Source organism: Erigeron canadensis, chromosome 3 (genome assembly GCF_010389155.1).
Source record: "Erigeron canadensis isolate Cc75 chromosome 3, C_canadensis_v1, whole genome shotgun sequence".
Classification (NCBI taxonomy): Eukaryota; Viridiplantae; Streptophyta; class Magnoliopsida; order Asterales; family Asteraceae; genus Erigeron; species Erigeron canadensis.
In genome coordinates, this window is record NC_057763.1 from 1,641,176 (window position 1) to 1,661,808 (window position 20,633).

Genomic DNA, 20,633 nt, shown 5'->3' on the forward strand with positions numbered 1-20,633 from the left:
CAGCGACAATAAAACGCAGATCGACTACTTCTTGGTGTGTAAAGGAGACTTCAGGGCTTGTAAAGATTTGCAAGGTCCTCCCTAAAGAGGGTTGCTACTCCCAACATAAACTGCTAATTTTGGATTTATTCTTGAGTAGACGAGCAACCAAGACAGAGAAGGCAGTAAGGCCAAGAATCCTTTGGAAATACCTTACGGGTGAAGCAGCAGAGACGTTTAGATCGACGACCAGCGCGAGGTTCTCATTAGAGATTCAAAACGGCGAGCATATGGATGCTGATCAGTTGTGGACACACTTGGCAAAGGGTATGAGGGAGACGGAAACAGCGGTACTAGGGGAAACAAGAGGGACAGGTAGTAAGCGGAAAGGGGGTAGGGAATCTTGGTGGATCAGTGAAGAGGTCCAGACCAAGGTTGCGACAAAACTTAGTTGCTTTAAAGAACTTATCAAGAGCAAGCAAAACGGGACAAATGAGGACTGGTCCTTGGCTAGGCAGAGATACTACGAAGCCAAGAAAGAGGCAAAGAAGATTGTAGCTATAGCAAAAGAAAGAGTGTACGAAGAATTGTATAAGAAACTAGACTTAAAGGAAGACAAAAACGATATATTTAGAATTGTTAAAGCAAGGGAGAGAAAACATAGGGATTTAGGAGACGTCATCTATATTAAGAATGAAAAAGGACGGAGCATTGTGAAGGTGGAAGACATTAGGAAAAGATGGGAAGAGTACTTCGCCAACCTGTTTAATAGAAGAGAGTCGGGGCGAAGTGAGGGAGGAATCGATCACGGTACTCACTCAGACATATGTTGCGACGACGACGATACTCCGAGGATCAGCCAAGAGGAAGTAAGGCTCGCCCTAAAGAAGATGGGGAGAAACAAAGCAACAGGTCCAGACCAAATTCCTATTGAGGCATGGAGATGCTTGGGAGATGTGGGGATAAGCTTGCTGACAAGCCTTTTCAACAAGATTTGGACAAGTGCAAAAATGCCAGAAGAATGGAGACTTAGCGAGGTCATACCTATCTATAAGAACAAGGGGGACATGCAGAGTTGTAACAACTATAGGGGAATTAAACTCCAAAGTCATACCATGAAGCTTTGGGAAAGAGTAATAGAGATGAGGCTTAGAAAGGTTACAAAGGTGGCAGAGAACCAATTCGGTTTTATGCCAGGTAGGTCGACAATGGAGGCTATTCATATCACCAGAAGCCTTATGGAGAAGTATAGGGAAAGACAAAAAGTGATACACTGTGCCTTCCTAGATTTGGAAAAGGCATACGATAGTGTACCACGACAACTGATTTGGAGGACGCTACAAGCGAAAAGGGTTACCGGGAGATACATTAGGGTTATTAGGGATATGTACGATAGGGCGAGGACCGGTGTTCGAACCCCTGTGGGGAACACGGAACTTTTCTCGGTAGATATGGGCCTACACCAGGGTTCGACGCTTAGCCCATACCTTTTCACGTTGATCCTAGACAAACTGTCCAGGGGCCTACAGGAGGAACTACCGTGATGTATGATTTTTGCCGATGACATTGCGCTGATAACGAGATCGACGGAGGAACTAAACCAGAGGCTAGAGAAATGGAGAGAAGCTCTTGAAGACCATGGTTTGTGCGTGAGCCGAGAGAAGACAGAATACCTTAGATGTGACTTCGATAACCAGGAGATAAGACAAAATGGGGATGAGGTTATTAGCATTAGGGGTCGCATATTGCGTCCGAAGGAGTCTTTTAGATACCTGGGATCAGTGATACACAAATCGGGTGGGATAGAAGAAGACGTAACACATTGAATCCAAGCCGGATGGATGAAGTGGAGAGCAGCTACGGGAGTCATGTGCGATAAGAGGATCCCGCTAAAGCTGAAAGGGAAGTTCTATAGAGTGGCTATTAGACCGACTATGCTATACGGGTCAGAATATTGGGCGATGACGAAAGCCCAAGCGGCTTGAGTAGAGGTAGCTGAGATGAGGATGTTAAGGTGGACTTGCAGGAAGACCTTAGCAGACAGGATCCCGACGGGAGTTTTTAGAGCAGAACTTGAAGTAGGGACCATCATTAACAAGCTAAAGGAAGAGCGCTTGAGATGGTTTGGCCATGTTAGGAGAAGGGATGAAACGGCACCACTAAGGAGAGCGGAGTCTATTCACGTGGACGGCATACGAAGAAGGGGACGACCAAAGATGAGGTGGGAGGATCGATTAGCGAATGATCTAATTGAACTTGGCCTGTCGGAGGACATGACGTCGAATAGGACGGCATGGAGAACTAGGATTAGAGTAGAATAGTAGGTTAGGGTAGGACTTTTGGGCGACCTAGATAGTCTTATTTTCCCATATTGCCTTGCCAAAGGAGGTTTGTGAGGGTTTGGCCTAGAGAAGTGGCTTAGCTACGCTACAGAGGACTTTGACGTGACAGGAAGAGTTATAGGTAGATGGAGGTGGAAGTACGGAATTCCGAATGCGTTAGAGGAGCTTCCAGGTAGAGGTAGTGGAATGCGAGGGTAAGGCATATGGGTTTTAGATTAAGTAGACTTTTTATTTAGACTTTGGTTCTCTGTGACCTTTCGTAGGGGTTTTTGGCCTTGAGTCTCGAGAGGCCTAAACCGATGGGGGAGGTTACTCTTGTGTTTGTTTCCCCCAAGATGGCTGTCGGAGGACATGACCAATGAGAGTTTATCTAGAGGACTAGGGTTTTAGGACTAGTTTATTGGTTTAGAAGAGCAGGTGAGAGGATTAGGATTAGGATAGCTAGGTGGCCTAAGGTCCTTTTTTCTATAGGTTGTTTAGAAGTAGTTACTGCCTTGGCTCAATCGGGATCTTTTCAAGTTTTGTCATTTCTTATTTATTTGTATGTTTGTCTTGTTGTTTCCCACTACTTGTTCGAGTTACGTATTAGTTTGCTACTTTTATGTTGTTTAATATGCCCAATATGGTTGCTTTCGTATTTGTATTGTCAAACATGTTTCTAAGATATCGGTAGGACGCATGAGTGATAAACGTTCGACCCGCATAGTAGCCGGACCCAGCAGACAGGTATTTCTTCTTTTTAGATTCTCGGCAGACAGGTATGATTTTCTAAATATTTCTCTTTTTCCGTCTTGCACTCCTTTGTGGCCGGAGGTCCCTATGGAAGCAATCTCTCTACCTTTGTGTAGAGGTAAGACTGTTTACAGCTTACCTCCCCCATACCCCGCGCAGAGATTGAGTCCTGTTGTTGTTGTTGTATAGATATATTAGTTAAGAGTGTTTAAATTAGTAAATAAAAGAGAGAGATATTTTAAGTATTTCAAATCATGAATTGATATTTTTAAAAAGGACAAAATTGATAAATATAAAAGTATAGAGTATACATATAATCAATTAAACAAATCTTACTTTATTACTCAAAAACTCATGAAACACATTAATAATACCCCATTTGTGCTTGACAATGGAATTACATCACATTACATTACAAATTGCACCCCCATATTTTTAAACCCCGTATCACTATTTGGATTTTGTCATATCAAATTCTGTTTCGCTTTTTTTGGTTTTTTGTATAATCTTTTTGTGAATAGTAACTCGTCTGCATAACGAGTTGCTATTCGTTCATGTTACACCTGGTACCACTATTCGGCTATTACCACATCGCATATCTTTCTTTTCTACTACGGTTTGCATTTTGGAGTTTTTTTTCATACTATTTTCCTTTTGAGTCATCCAAACTTTTTGCGACACATCCTATACCACTACTTAAATTTTGCTATATCGCATCCACTTGAATTCTCAACTAATATATTGATGTTTATGCCGTATCATATCCCGTTCGAGTTTCTACTAAGGAATAGTTTTGGTTTCTTGCACACTTTTAAATAAACATATTTATGACACAATGATATTTAATTAAGCGGTTAAAGGTTCAATGTAAGTAAACTAAAATGATGTAGCCGTTTCAATAAGATGATTGAGGCCTCGCGTTGTGAGATCCAAAAATTTACTAATTTAACATTAAAAGATATTTAAATATTTATTATATATAGACAATAGTATTCAATCATTGTAAGTACTAACCCGAAATCTACAAATACTTTAAGGGACTCAGTTTCACCAAATCAAACAAAGAGCAAAAATTTGACCAAATCGAGAGTACTGTATGAGTTGCCCAAAACATAAAGTTTAGTTGATTCGTATGCTGAACCTTGCGATATGACATCAAGCGTATCTTTAGGACTTTAGGCACCAAGGTTTTTTTTATTTCACTTGTTTGTATACTTGAAATATGTATCACATATTCTTTCACAAACTTTGACTTTTAAGGAAAAGTAAGGTTAAAACTGCAACCTCCAAGTCGTAAAGAAAAATCGATGGTGTTCTCGATAAATTCAGCCACATTTCTTACAAGGAAATGCCAGATTAAAAATTGTCAGTAAATAACATTTTAACATAAAAGAATCATGCAAACGAATAATATATGAATTCCTGTATCAAATCACAATTAAGAAATGGAAACTAAAGTAGTTCGTTTTCTTTCTATACGGAATCTAAAAATTCCAAATTAATTATATATCATAAATCCCAGATATTAATTCCACTTGATAACAATTTTATTTATCTTAATTTGTAATTTGTATACGTTAAGGTACTAAAATTTTTCTAGAAAAAATGAAACAACTAATAACTTAACATGTTTCAGCTCCGTATTTCTGCAAAATACATGCAATTCTTATTTTTCGAAAAAAATCCTGATACATTAACATGCGCAATAAGTCAATACTAGAAAATCCCTTCGGCTTTATTTAATTAAAACTTGTGTGGGCTTTTAATTAGACAATTAGTCGCACAATGTTAACATGCCTCATATCGACATATGGTTGGCTTAGGCGACATCTCACCTATTTAATTTTATGTGTGCAAACTAGCTACTTAAACATTGCTGGCCTAGCCAGTCAATCAATTAATCTCAATGGACATATATGTTTTTTGAACAGCAAATAATACAAAAGATATGGCCAATGTATAATAATAATGCTTGAAGATCTCTCTCTTTAATTAATTTCTCAATATATCAAGATTCATCTCATCTTTGCTTGCTTTTTTATAGGAACAATAAGGCCGACGTCGGAATGGATGGGCTAGCTACGCATGGATCTGACAAGCAGGTTTCATGATTCTTGCTAATCATTTAATTTTCAGGTGATCGATTTTAATTATACGATCATCTTTCTATCTTCGTTTATCTTAAGTTACGTACAACTTAACGTGTCATGTATAATGTCTCGCAAGTATTAATTAATTAATTTGTCCCAAATGTGTTTGTGATCCTTTTGAGGGACGTACGTTTAATTTAGCGTATGGTTGGGTCGAGTATATAATTAAGTATGTTTTACATTCAATACACATCACATATATACAGGTCAATTAGATGCATATGCTTTGGTTTTCATTGCTGCTGGACACTATATATATATGTACGTGTATCTATGTACTAATGAAAATATTTCAGTATAAATTAGCCCATTGTTTTACTTTAAGATCAATATCCCCCAAATAACATATGTACAATTTAATTCAAGATTATATATCCTGATCATCGACTGGGTAGAGTAGAGATTATTAGTAATTTCTCTCAAAAACTTTAACCGATAAAAATCTAACAAAGAAGTTTACATGGCTATGACTATATATATATATATATATATATAGGGATGAGAATATAAGGCTGTTAGGTACCTAAGCTTAGATGTCGGACACTCACATATTAATTTTTTAAACCATAAAATTTATGTGGCCCAGAGATTTATTCATTAAACAATAATAATTAAATATTAGTATGTGAGGGGTTCCACACCTAAGCTTAGGTGTCGGACAACCTTATATTTCCTTTTCCCATATATATATATATATATATATCCAAGTTATTTTAGGACCAATGCTTATTTTAGGACCATTAAAACCAAATCTTAATCATTCATTTTTCACCATCTCTGACATATGTATATGCTTGTTGAATAATAATCAAGTACTATTGATCCAAAAACTTGATATTTTCTTGAACAATATTGAAATATTAAAACTTAATTTCTCTTGATTAATCATATCATATGCAGTATATATATATCTTGTTAAAAGAATTATACAAATAATGTAAATAAAATCATATCATATCAATATATATTATTACTTCTAGAAAATGAATATATGCAATACCAATGGATTCTAATAAAAGGTCAGCTACAAAGCTTGTGCATATATAATCAGCTAGCAATTGTACAAAATAGCTTTATATATAAAGCTTATGTATATACTATCAATATATATGATCTTAGAAACTTGTAAAGACATATGTCAGTAATATTGGTTATACTTTACAACCCCAAAAAATATATATCATCATGAAATGGTTGCAGTGTATAGCTATCTAGTTGATACAAAGTCTGTATATATATATATATATATATATATGATTTTCCATGCACAATAATATGCATAAAACCCTGCATTAATGACTACATGAAGAAAAAAGGATCACCAACAGAAAACTGATCCACGGCTGATCTCAAATCGTCCCATTCTCCAGTCTTAACAAACTCGTTCACATCAGCTAGACCCGAAAAGCTGGAGCATGATGCCGATGTAGATTGTGGTAGATCAGAGGACGTCGTGGCAAGCTGTTGATGACCTTGATGAATCATCAAGTGGTAATTCGTCTGATCATGGTAGTATTGGTGTTGGTGATGATGATTATGAACGAAAGGTTTCTTTTCGTCGATTTGAGGAGTTTGAAAGCTAATGTAACTTTGCATATCGTAATCAGAATCTCCGCTACTTGTTTGATCAACCACCGGCTGATGTGATTTTTTGGTAGACGCTTCTTTCCATTCGGGTAAGGTTTTTTTGCAGCTTGGAGATCTTTTTAGAATTCTACACAATGTCCAAACTTCCTGCATACACACGTACAATGTGCTTCATGTAATAAGTCTCTTGGTTACATATGTACAAAAGAAAAACTCCAAATGTTGTAGAATGTATAATTTCATTTCAATATGAGTTTTGTCGTGTTGATAAAATCGTTAATTTTTTATTAATACCAAAATGTTAAAACCTTAAGAGCCGTTTGGTTCGCAGAATTTATGGAAATATGTTGGAATGAGATTTAGAATTTAATATGTTAACTAAACATAACAAGGAAGAAAATTCAAATTCCATTCCACCAGATTCAATTCCCATAAATTCTGGGAACCAACCGGCCCTTTAGCGATCACTTTGATTCCGAATTCAAAAACCATATTGGACAAAAGTGAATGTACGTTGCTGACTACATTCGGCGTATGAGAAATCATTTTAACCCGAAATGAAGTTAGTTAGTTTAGTTGATGTACTTACAGCGTCTTGAAGAGATTTATCGTCTATTTGTTTGCCGTTTTCATTGTCTGAAAGAGGAGGAGGAAGACGAAACTCATGCATCATCCATTCGGTTTTGGTCCCTTTACCAGCACTACCACGGTAATAAACAAGAGACTTCTTGAGGCCTATGCAGACTGTTCCGTCACTTGAGTAAATCGGACGATCAATGCCAGTAGCTTTCCAGAAACCCGATCCAGTCACTCTGTTAGGTCTTATGCTGTTCCTATACTTCCTTCCTCTTCTGCAAAAGAAGTACCATTCTTTCTCTCCACTACTATTACCTTCTGCATATACACACCATTTCAAAGCAAGCATTAATATATATAGAAAACATCAAACTTATATTATTCAATGTGTTTGATTAGATCTTAATTTATTAGCTAGCTAGCTAGAACAACAAATATATTCCATTGATCGATTAACACGATATTTTTGAGCCGTAAATTGTAAGACATGAAATAAGTAGAGAACTGATCTCTGTGTTTGTAATTGCTTTTACGTTTCATGTTCTATCGTAATAGAATAAAAATTTTCTAGCAAAAAACCCTACTAACTAATGATATGTACTTATAATATATCAACCATATATATAGTTGACCAAAGTATATATGTAATTTCTCTTTTATGACAATAATTCTAAAAAGCCCTAAGTTCAATCTTCTCTTTTTATTTCTTTTTTCGCAGGATCAAGTAAGAAAAATATATATGCATGTATAGTTAATTAGCTAGCTAGCTAAGGATAAAAAGTTGAATCATATACTTGGAAGATCCCATGGATCGTATTTGTAGATGTCGATCTCCTTGATAAGTTCGATACTAAGTGGTTTCTTCTCAACTTTTCGAAGCAGATAGAATCCGACGAGTTCTTCATCCAACGGATGAAATCGAAACCCTGGAAGAGGTATGTCTTCTTCTTCATCAACTAATTCTGTAGTATTATTATTTATATTAGTGTTAGAAAAGTTCATATTCAGCTGCTTGTGAGTATCCATAGATTCTTCTAATAACTTTCTATATGTGGAGTACTAGCTTTTGTGAGTTTGTATAGAGGAAACCTTCTTCTAATTTGTATGTTATTTGTAGTGAGATTGTATGTGAAAGGGCTTTGAGGAGTATATAAATCAACTGATGAATATTTCAACTTAGTCAAAGTCATGTATATTGACTTGTTGGTTGTTTTATGGACCCACAAATCTAAAGCTTCTTCAAACTTATATAGTCTTTGGTCATTTTTTCACCCCACAAGCTACATATATTATTGGAATTGGGATTAAGATTGAGATAATTGATATAGAGATTGGGATAATATAGGCATATAGCTAGCTCATGTTAATGTTGTTTACTTTTATATATATGTATTTTATATTTTATGTATTTATAAACCACACAAATGTAGTAGTAGTGTTCTTGGGTATCTATCTCATTTCTTTCTACTTATTTATTTGACACACACACATATATATATATATATATTATATTATATATAAATTTGTTTTGGATAGCAAATATTAGACATGCATTCTAGCAAGTTGCCAAAGGAAAAAGTAAATCACTCACATATATGGTGGTTCTGAAACCGTCAAAAATTTCACCTTATATTTGACCTTCATTAGATCAAACGGAAAAAGGGAAATAGTCAGAGATTTCATCATATATCTGACCATCATCTAGCTCAACAGAAAAGGAAAATAAAAACTATATCTTGTATATTTATACTATATAATGTTACATCGATCTTTACCTTTTTTCCTGTTGTAGAGTCATTTAGTGAGGCTGATAACGAATTGGCTATCATTTTTTTTACTAGACAATATTGTTTACTGTCTAATTACATAATTCTAAGGCCTTGACATTTTGGGGTTTATGCGACTTGGATAGGAAAAATGTTGACTAATAATATTAGTCCAGAAGCTAGCTAGGCATCAGATATATATAATTTTTAGGTGTATGAGCTTTGCTCTTCCAAGATATATATAATTTTTTTCAAATACTACAAGCTAGAATTTTTAAAATATGTATTAAGTTACATGGTTAAACTAGTTAAACTAGTTCAATTCATTCATATATATGTACAACAACAACATTGATCAAATGATAAAACAAAAAACCCGATAAACTAGCTTACTGTTTATATGTAATGAATTTATTCGCATATATCAAGTAAAAGAAGTATTAAATAATAATAATAATAATAATAATAATAATAAAAAGCAAATTGCACATATTACATAGACTTGTTTCCAAGGATCTAGCAAGCTAGTATTTACCAACAACTACCTCTTCCGTTTCATTTTAATTGTCCTAATTTGACTTTTGAAATGTTTTTTTTGGATGAGGATTTCTAACTTTATTGGTAGAGTTGTTAATCTTAACCTTTGAATTAAAATCAAGGGTCAAGATTCAAAGAACATCTTTGAATCTTGACCTTTGATTTCAATCCAAAGGTCAAGATGCTTTCAATTTACCCTTAAAGTTATTTATAACTATAACTTTAAGGAATCCTCATCCGTGTTTTTTTAATTTTACTGTAAATATCTTTGTTTATATTACATATTAGTTAATGAAACTTATATTAATGAGATGCATATTTAAAATTCAATCAATCCATTCATATATTTTATGATGTCAAGTGTTATAGAATATCAACAAAAATAATATTTACGGTTAAAGTTGAAGACAAAAGATTTGGCAATTCATATTTGGACAATCAAAATGTAAGGAGGAAGTAACAAACTAGTTAGCTACTTTAATAAACCATATTTATCTTGCTTCATGATCCGTTGGGATAAAAAGATGTCTTTCTTTCTTACAAACATGAGGTGAATATCTCTTATATTCTCTTCTCTTCTTATATAAATAAAATAAAATTATTTTTAGAAGTCTTTTTTCTATGTAGCATTCAAACATTTTTTTCTAAACTATTTTTTAAATGTCATAATCATTTTTCTTTTCTTTTAATATATTTTTTATTAGACCTTATGTAATCCCTTTCTTTCATATTATATCCGTCTCATTTTAGTTGTCATGTTGTCTAACTTTGACCGTAAATAACTTTGTTTGTACTATATAGTAGTTGATAAAACTTATATGAATGAAAAGTACATTAAAAACCCAATTCATTCATATATTTTATATCAAGTGTTACATGACACAAACAAAGTTATTTACGGTCAAAGTTAGTCAACATGACAACTAAAATGAGACGGATGAAGTATTTGTCTAACCTTAATTTTTTTTTAATTAATATGAAAAATGATCAACTTTATCTTAACTCTTTATTTTTAAATCCATATCTACCATTGATTTATCTTAGTTCTTTCACTTTTTCATCACCTTAATCGGGTTTTATATATTAATGTTCATCTTTACAAGTATCTTGCTATCTCAACATCAAATTATAATGTATCAACAACAAATTACATACATATTTCCATATACTTTTTGGTTTGAACTTTTTAATTAAGCGGCCGGATTGAACCCGGGTTAATTAGCTAGTATATTATTAAAACAACATTGTTTTTAAAAGTTATTTAAAAAAAATGAAATGGCAAGCCCTCATCCTTTGCTAGCATAATTTTTAGAAAGATATGACATCATAATTTTTATATTTTTATTTTGGGTTAAGTCAACGTACTTTCCTTCTTGTACATGGTTGACCATCAAACCCGAAAACTAAACTGTATGACCAATATACTTTTCAAATTTGTACACGGTTGACCAAAAGTTTACCGGTTGACCGGTGATAGCAGGTTAAATGCATTTTTCTTTAATAAAATTATGATGTGGATATTACGTGGAAAAAAATTAATCACCAGATTACCAACGAACTTTTCCAAGTTGTACATGGTTGCCCAACAAACTTGTAACATTTATACATGGTTCACCAATTGTTGACTGGTATACCGGTTAATATCTTTTTAGGTGATCAGGCAATGCCGTGGACTATTTAAAAATATGATATGAATTCCGAATTGGCAAATATATATATAAAAAAATCATATCCCGTCTATGTTAAGGATGTTAGATAACAAAGAAGACATAATTCAGTTTAGGGTTCAGACCAACTGGGGGAAAGGAGAACGAACATTTGATTCTTATATACAACTTTGGTGATTCGGAATCCATATCTTTTATCATTAGTCCATGTCATTATCAACTAAGTGTCACGTCACCTAAAAAGAGTATAATTGATAAATATGCAGGTCATGAATTGGTGAACCATGTACAAATGTTACAAGTTTGTTGGGCAACCATGTACAACTAGAAAAGTTCGTTGGTAATCTGGTGATTAATTTTTTTCCACGTAATATCCACATCATAATTTTATCAAAGAAAAATGCATTTAACCGGCTATCACCGGTCAACCGGTAAACTTTTGGTCAACCGTGTACAAATTTGAAAAGTATATTGGTCATACAGTTTAGTTTTTGGGTTTGATGGGCAACCATGTACAAGAAAGAAAGTACGTTGGTCATCCAGTGACTTAACCCTTTTATTTTCTTATCGTTTTTTTTACCCTAAACTCAATGTTTACTTTCTTTAGCTATCTCAAACTCCCATCCCTTTTCTATCCTCATATAAATAATTTTTAAAATATAAATACAATGATAAGTGAATATCATCAACATTAACATTAAACTTTTTTTTTGTTCAAAATTCGAAGTTTTCAAGTTTTTTTTTTTTTCAAATATCGATCCGAAATTTTTACGATAGATTAACGGAAAATGTCCAAGTTAGAACCGATTTAACTTTGGGTTTGATTAACTAGTGTATATAATTATATAAATTTGAACTCAGCTCTTTAATTACATTATGAAACTGAAATAACCACGTATTATATGAGAACTTATGCTAATTATTAAGTGCATGTATGGCATCAGTAACATATACTGTATCACGTATGACTTGAATATATATGCCATTTTAGAATGTCAACAAAAACTTTGTCAAATAATTGAACAGAAGACAAATAAATGAAAAAGGAGTAATTAATGGTTTGCTGAGTTCTGAAATAGTCAACGATTTTTTCTTTTATAAAAGGTGTGAATCATTTGCTCGCAACAGGGATCTAGCTTACATTGTCTTAACTGAATCTACGCTAGAGAGCCCCCTCACTTTCAATACCTAGTAGGAGGAGAAACTCCTAACTAAACCGCTCGAAGGCACGACATTTAATTGGGATAAAACCTTGCCCCCTTTGCAGGACTTAAATTTACTTCACTGGAGGACTTTATTGTGAAATTTCTTCAAATGTCTAGCATGAAAAGCTGGTTGAGCTATTATGATTTCATCTTATATATTTGACATCCATGAAGCTCAATATGTATAAAAGGATATTATACATCATAATAAAACTATAGAAAATGTTTAATTAGAAAAAGTACCTAAATATAAGTTTTTTTATATTAATATATTAAATCAATCTAATCTTTTCATTTCTCTACTAATTTAATCAATTGATTGTTTTATAACTAATTTTACTAAATAATCATTCACTTTAATGAATACTAGCATGATACTCACGCGTTGCGACAAATACAATTGACATCACAAAATCATCTGAAGTACACCTATTTTTCCTTAAATGGAACATGTTTAATTAAATCAGAATGCTATACATATACTAACAAGAGGTTAGTTGTGTGTGTTCAAGAAGTATGAAATAAGGAAGGTACTAGATTTTAGGCCTGTGTCTAATACACTTGGCTTACGACGTTATTAATATTGGTGATAATTTATTATAAATTATAATTTAATATACTATTTTGAGTAATAAAAACTTGATCTAGATATCAACACTTAGAGTTATATATTAAAAAAAATTTTAAAAAAATTGTTTTATGATAGAAAACAAAAAAAGTGTAAGTTAAAGTCAAAATTGAAAATAAAAGTCAGCTTTAAGAAATCGAAAGCTGTGATTGATCGATAAATTATTAGAACAACTGTACTTTAGTATATTAAAAAATAAGTATAAATTCGTCATATGTAACTTTCAATATTTAGGAGAGAGAGTATTATTTTCTTTATAAAGGAATATAGATACACTATTAAATCTAGGTAGATAACCTCTCACAATTTATGAACAATTATTAATGACCGGTTTTCTTTTTAATATTCATGAAAATAAGATTTTTGTATAGCTCAATTGTATATTGGTAATGTTGACGAGACATGGAGACCATAGAGTCCGGTCTTCACAAAGGAGATTTTTCCAATTAAATAGTTTCCTCCGATTAAATTAGGTATGTGTATATTGTTTCCTAATATATATATATACACTAGTGCTCAGTAGTCTCAAAATATATCAATCAAATATCACAACTTAATCAATACGAAAGTTAAAGAAGAAACATATGAAAATTAACTCCATATAAATATTGATTTCAGTTTACATTTGTTTTCCAACTTTAGTTAAATAAAAAATTTGCACGTTAAATTTAAACTTATTACAAACACAAACAACAATTTTTGACTATACGATTTAGAGTTAAGCTCAACAAAAAAAAGAAACAAAAAGAAAAACAAAAAGTGTACAATATATAATTTGAATTCAATGTTAAGTACTAATAATAATGATTAAACATGAACAATGTATATAAATAAAAATCTTTTTGGTAATCGATCGTAGTTTTTTTTTGTCGTACGGTTTTTTTTTTTGAAAATATGTGAGAGTTTTTTCTAAATGATATGTAATAATAATAATAATCATAATGAGTTTTTTTCTAGATCGTAGTCTTTTTTTTGTCGTAATTTGAATTCAACCAAGTATTTATAGAGATATTTTTAATGGATTAAGTTGATCATTAACAAAGATGTCACCATTTTGTTGACAATAATCCAACCGCACATGACCCTTAGCTAGGCATTCCAAATTACTCCATCCCGGATCCCAAAAATAACCCGATAATTAGCTCATCTATAAACATGACCGACAAAATATATTGATAAAAGAGAAATGTTAAATACAACGTGCATTAAACAACTTGTACTTTTTTATATTAAAAGTCCACTTCTTGATTTTCATGGTAAATGTATAAATAATTTATGCACCTTAAACACAGTCCTAAATGCCTTATTTAGCAAACCCCTTTATAAAATATGCTTGCCTCAAAAATCGAAATCTTGTTTCCAAGTAACAAGTCTCCACTTATTGACGAACTCCATGTCGATCGAGTTAAGTCCCATCTTATCTTATGTTAATCTTTTATTATACTAAAGCATAGTTGCTCCAATACTGATCACAGCTCTTGATGTTTTAAAGTTGACTTTTGTTTTCAGTTTTGACTTTAATTTACACTTTTTTGTTTTCAATCACAAATATACACTTTTATTCAATAATTTTAATATATTAAATAGATAATAATAGCTAATATATATCTAATAGAATAATAGTTAATATTTATCCAATAGAATAATAGTTAATATTTATCCAATAAAATAATATCTAATATATATCCAATTGAATAATAACTAATATATATCTAATAGTATGTTCTATCATATATCTAATAGTATGTTCTATTATATAAACATAAAATTAATTAATTAAAAAATAAAATTTGATATAAATATATTAACATTTTAAGAACAACTTCGATAAACATATTTGTAAAACATATTTCAATATAAGACTCAAAGAGTTGATATATATAGATTAATTTTTTTATTACTCAGAATAGTATCTTATGTTTTAAAATATAATAAATTAACATCTAATATTGATAATGTCTTTCGATTTTCTCTAAATTTTAATTTTGACTTTTATTGTAAAATTAGATATAATTACACGACTAATTCTATACCTAAAGATATATATTACATTTTTAAAAAGTTATTAAATTTTTATAGCAATAAATGTCGACTACACTCCTATCCATATGTATAAATATTATATTAGAATTAGATAATTACAATTCAACTAAAAGATAAATATTAAGTCATTAAAAAACTATTAAAAATTTACGGTAATATTTTATAAACAAAATACAACATCCTAACTTCAAATCAATATGAATTTCATTCAATATTCATGCTCTATCTCAATAAAAAAAACACAATTTCCTCATTTTATATATATATTAACTTTCTGTATTAATAATGTTGACAGTTAATTGGTATCAAAGCATTTAGCATTAATAATATCGTAACCCCCGTGTCCAGTGTTTGACATGGGGCTAAAATCTAGTATATACTATAAGACAGTTGAACTAATAATTTATTAACCAATCAAATCGCTCAATTTCATCAAATTTATTATCGCTTAGGTCATCATTTAGATTAACTATAAATTAAAAATCCTAATAATCATTATCCAGATATATTATTATATTAGTATTTACGAGTATATTAATTTATATAAAAAAATCTCATTAATTTACTTTTTTTTTGTTTTTCATCAATAATTTACACTTTTTAGCCTTGAATACTTAAATTATATTTATTATTATATACATTAACTATAAATTAAAAATCCTAATAATGACAATGACGAACCTGTGAATATTGTACTACAACTTGCAAAGTATAACACTTAGAACCGTATATATTTAAAATTATAACTTTTTATTAATTAAATGTATAAAGATATAATATTGATAATATCGTAAACTCCGTGTTTAATATATAGGTCTAAAATCTAGTTTACTATTAAATCGTGTATAACATGCATGCTTAATTTTTACCAGGTTAAGATTAAGGAGAAATTCTTTTAAGCTTAGTACGTTAAAGTTACTTAGTTGTCGCCTTTGGCTAGCTCGATTGCCCCTTGGCATGTCTTTTCGTATAAATTATATACAATCACATAAGAAAAATTAAAGTTACATGATTTTAATACGCTAAACAAAATCAATACGTCAAGTTAGTGACATATATGAAAGTTTTTTAAGTAAAATGAAATGATATAGCGGATTATAAACAAAGCATCTGGATTTTAACAAAACAAAATTATAAACAAAGCGGATTATATCATAATCAATACGCCAAGTTGACATAGGCATAAATCATCTGGATAGTCAAAATTTGACAAATATAAATGATTGATTTTATGTGGTTTTGATCCATTCAAAATTTTTATGGTTGATTGTCTGTCCTTAATTCCTAATATCTACTACTTGGTCAGCAAATGTGTCTCCTTTTGGCTTTATATAGACGAACTTCCTATATGTGATGCTTTTCTTTCCATACTTTATAGAATCTTACATCTGAAGACTTTACTAAAACAAGATATATTGTATCACCACAAGATTTAATTTAATAAACACAGAGACTTGACTCTAAGTATGGAATAATTTATACAAAGATCCAAAGTAGATAAAGAACATTTGATTCAAAATAGAAAAATTAAACAAAAGTCATTAGAACCTCCAGAAGAACTACAATACATTGATATTCAATCGATGCTTTCATCATGGAAGTCACTATCGAGTGACAAGATATCATCGTCGAGCCAATTAATTATCAAAGTAAACATCGAAAAGTGAATGGACATTTTGATTTGTATTTTGTCTTTTTTACTCTTATATATTCCCGTCAAGAAAGCATCAATGATTTAGTTAAAGTACATAAGATCTTATATATATAGCACCAATATTAGAAACGAAACATGCTAGTGGTTCAAACTGTGAAGTTCAAAGTTTAATCTCTGGCATGAAGTACTATTAAGATTATTTGGTGTAGCAGAGTAAAATACATGTGTTGTTTTTATTAGGGGGGGGGGGAGATTTCATATATACCCAATTTTAAGACCTTAATTACATATTTACCTAACTAAAATTAATAATTTCATATTTGCCTAATACATAATTCATATTATTATTAAGTTATCCACCAATATATTATCTAAAGATTGGAGGAAAAAAAAACTAAAATATTATCTAAAGATTGGAGGAAAAAAAAACTAAGTCTCTCCAATTAGTAATCTCGTAATGTCATCTTTTTATACCATCTTGGTAGTTGACAATTAAGATCACCATTCTTTTTTCAACAATCTCTGATGTGAGATACATAGATTTTTTAAAATTATAAATTGCCTTGGCTAACTCTTACGAATGCATCGACCATTTTTTTGAAGTTGATGTAGATGAACTAAATTGTGCTTGCCACCATTATTTGCACTACATCATTTCATGCTTGAAACTAATGTTTCGCCAATCATTATAAAGGAGTTGAGAACCTTAAATCTTCATAATTTGCCAAACATCAAAACTGTTAGAGACCTCGTGAGAAGCATCAAAACGTAATTTATTTGCCAAACAATTTTCACACCAATTCGTAAACAACATGACCAAAATGTCCATTATAGGTGAAAGGAAACTACTAATTAATGTTAACAATTTCAAACTTGATGTAGCGAATAAAGATACTAAAATGATGTGTATAATAGTTTTGATCATACATAACAATTATAGATCCATCATAATTGTTTACCAATAAACTAAAACATGATTGAGTTGTTCTTGAAACGACATGTGGCGTAATCCTTGATCGACACATTCCTTTTAATTAATTAATTTTATTAAATTATATATTTTTTAATTATATATAGATTCAATTTCCTTATTAAACTTAGAATTAAACTCTAATTCTTGGCTTATAGATACAAAATATATTATAACCTAATTTGATTGATCGTTTTCTCATTAATAAAATTGTCGCTTTTTTTTCTCAACTCCTATAACTTATAGTCTTATATTACTTATAATAAGTTATTATGAAGACTTCAAAAATTTTAATATACAATCCGAAATCACAAGGCTATTTGCTGTCATCCATTATGCTTACAAGTTCCGATTTTGATGTGATTGAAAAACTCTAACTAAACATATATTATGCTTATCAATACTGTCTATTATAATTTAACTTTGATCATCGGTTTACTTTAGGCACAATTTAATTCATACTCACGAATCATGTATAAGGCATATTCGAATTTCTTTATAATACATTCTATATAGCTAACGTGCATCGTACGAGTATTAAGACCAGTACATAAATTATACATTATATTACTTGTATTTGTTAGTGTATGACTAAAAGTTATATAGGTATAAACACAATTATTATTATATTTTTATTCAATACTAGCTTTTAGACCCGTGTTAAATACACGGGTTTTACAACACTATTACTATAAGAATTAGTATATTGAACAAAAACAAAAATTATACGTTAAATGTACATATATACATAAAAAATAATTTTATTTTCGTTAGTCATGATAATTAAAAACAATAAAAAGTAAAAGTAGAAGTTGGTTCGTAAAATTTTCAATTATTTTGTGTGTTGTGATTTTATTTGTAGGGTTCAGTTTGTATAAGAATAATCTGTATCATAAATACAGTTTGATTCCAATTAATAATAACAACAATGATTATCCTAATTATAGTCTGATTACAATTACTAATAACTTTTAACTATATTTTGTTATTGGATAGACATTATGCAATATATATTAATTATTTTTAAATTGAGTTAAAGTATAAATTGGTGATGAAAAACCAAAAATGTAAATTGATTTAGAGATGTATTGACTTAATTAACTTGGAGAAATTGGAGACTGTGATTAGTCGATTGAGGTTAAGTAGTATATATTAAATTGGAGATGTAATAAGACTTGTATTTATTGTACATGGATTTAAAAGTCATGTATGTATTACTCATCTTAGAAATATTCTAGAGGACTTGACTAAACGGCCATCCAAATTAGAAGCTCAAGAACAAAATCCGTTTTTTTCAAAGCACAGTATCTCCGAACAAAACAAGGATGGTTTATTTAACCTACTTAAAAGTGTAGGAATGTGATATTAATCAAATATCTCATCTCACAATAACTATGCCAACAAGAATGTAGTCAAAACTTTACAAGCAATATGTGGTATTTGTGTATGATCTCATGTGTATGATCTCATTGTTACCCAGTCCGATATGTGGTATTCGTGTAGATGCAAAAAGAAACAAATTTCTTGGGTTGAATGGCTTAATTGTCTTCTTCTTGTTCCATAGTTTTGTCGTGTTCTTTGAGGCTTATATTTGTAATTTATTTGTACTCTTGTACTTTTGGGTTCTTTAGTACTTTGCTAGTGGCCTTTTATTTTAATATATTACCGTTCTAAAAAAAAACTTTACAAGCAATAAAACAAACAAGTACTTCCGATAATCATCGTTACTAAGATTGCGATTAAAACTTTTAAATAGAAGCTCTATCCATAATATAATAAAAGCAAAAATTTTTATATTATTATTAAAAGAATTAAGAGATAGTGATTAAACATATTGATTACAAGAAGAGTTTGATATTTTCATCAAACACTATTAATACATGTACTATATTTATGTATTACTGATTTATACAACCAACTGTAAAGCTTATACATTTTAATACATTCATTAAAAGTGATGGCACAGTATCAATACTCCTTTACAAGGGACCGAGGGAGGGGGGGGGGGTCATTTAGTGCTCAGGCCCGTCCATTAGACGGATAGTCTCATGATATATAAAAATCTTATAATAATTGTGAAACAAAAAATGTATGACCAATATTACAACTTAATAACTACAAAAGTTAAATAAGAAACATATGAAAATTAACTCCCATATAAATATTGATATAGTTCACCCCTTTTTTTCAACTTTAGTTAAATAAAAAGTATATGACCAATATCACAACTTAATCAATACGAATGCTAAATAAGAAACATAAGAAAATTAATTTCATATAAATATTGATTCCAATTTACCTTTTTTTTTCAACTTTAGTTAGATTAAAAGAAAAACAAAAAATGTATAGTATATAACTTGAAAAATACATACCAATTCATCAACAAAGACCATCTCGAACGTTTTGATTTTCTACGGGTTGTTCCACAGTGAAGCAGTTCATACATGCACAATACGGAGTCGGTGATGATGGTTAACATGTGTTGGCTTAAGATCTTCAAGATGAACTAATGTGGTCTTATTTTTTGTTGTTGAAGAGGAAACCTTAATGAACCTATAATAAAAAACAAACTAAATTAAAAAAGATAATAATAATAATAACAATAACATAAGAATTTAATGTTAAATAATAATAATAATAAAATAATAATAAGAACAAAGTATATAAATAAAAAAAACCTTTCTTTTAGTAAGTAGTCGATCGTAGCTTTTTTTTTGCCGTAGGTTAAGGTTGAGAATATGCATGAGTTTTTTAGGTGATATATATATATATATATATAGATAATAATAATAATTTT

At 30.6% G+C, this 20,633-nt stretch overlaps 1 protein-coding gene across 1 annotated transcript; it reads right to left on the minus strand.

Annotated features, from left to right (window-relative positions):
• Window positions 1–6,348: 6,348 nt before the first annotated feature.
• Window positions 6,349–8,428, minus strand: LOC122594324 (transcription factor JUNGBRUNNEN 1). The gene is made up of 3 exons (XM_043766803.1): window positions 8,161–8,428; window positions 7,380–7,684; window positions 6,349–6,937 (listed from the first exon to the last, which is right to left on the minus strand). Exons 1-3 carry the CDS (start codon window positions 8,390–8,392, stop codon window positions 6,503–6,505), a joined length of 972 nt encoding a protein of 323 aa, XP_043622738.1. The 5' UTR covers window positions 8,393–8,428; the 3' UTR covers window positions 6,349–6,502.
• Window positions 8,429–20,633: the final 12,205 nt, after the last annotated feature.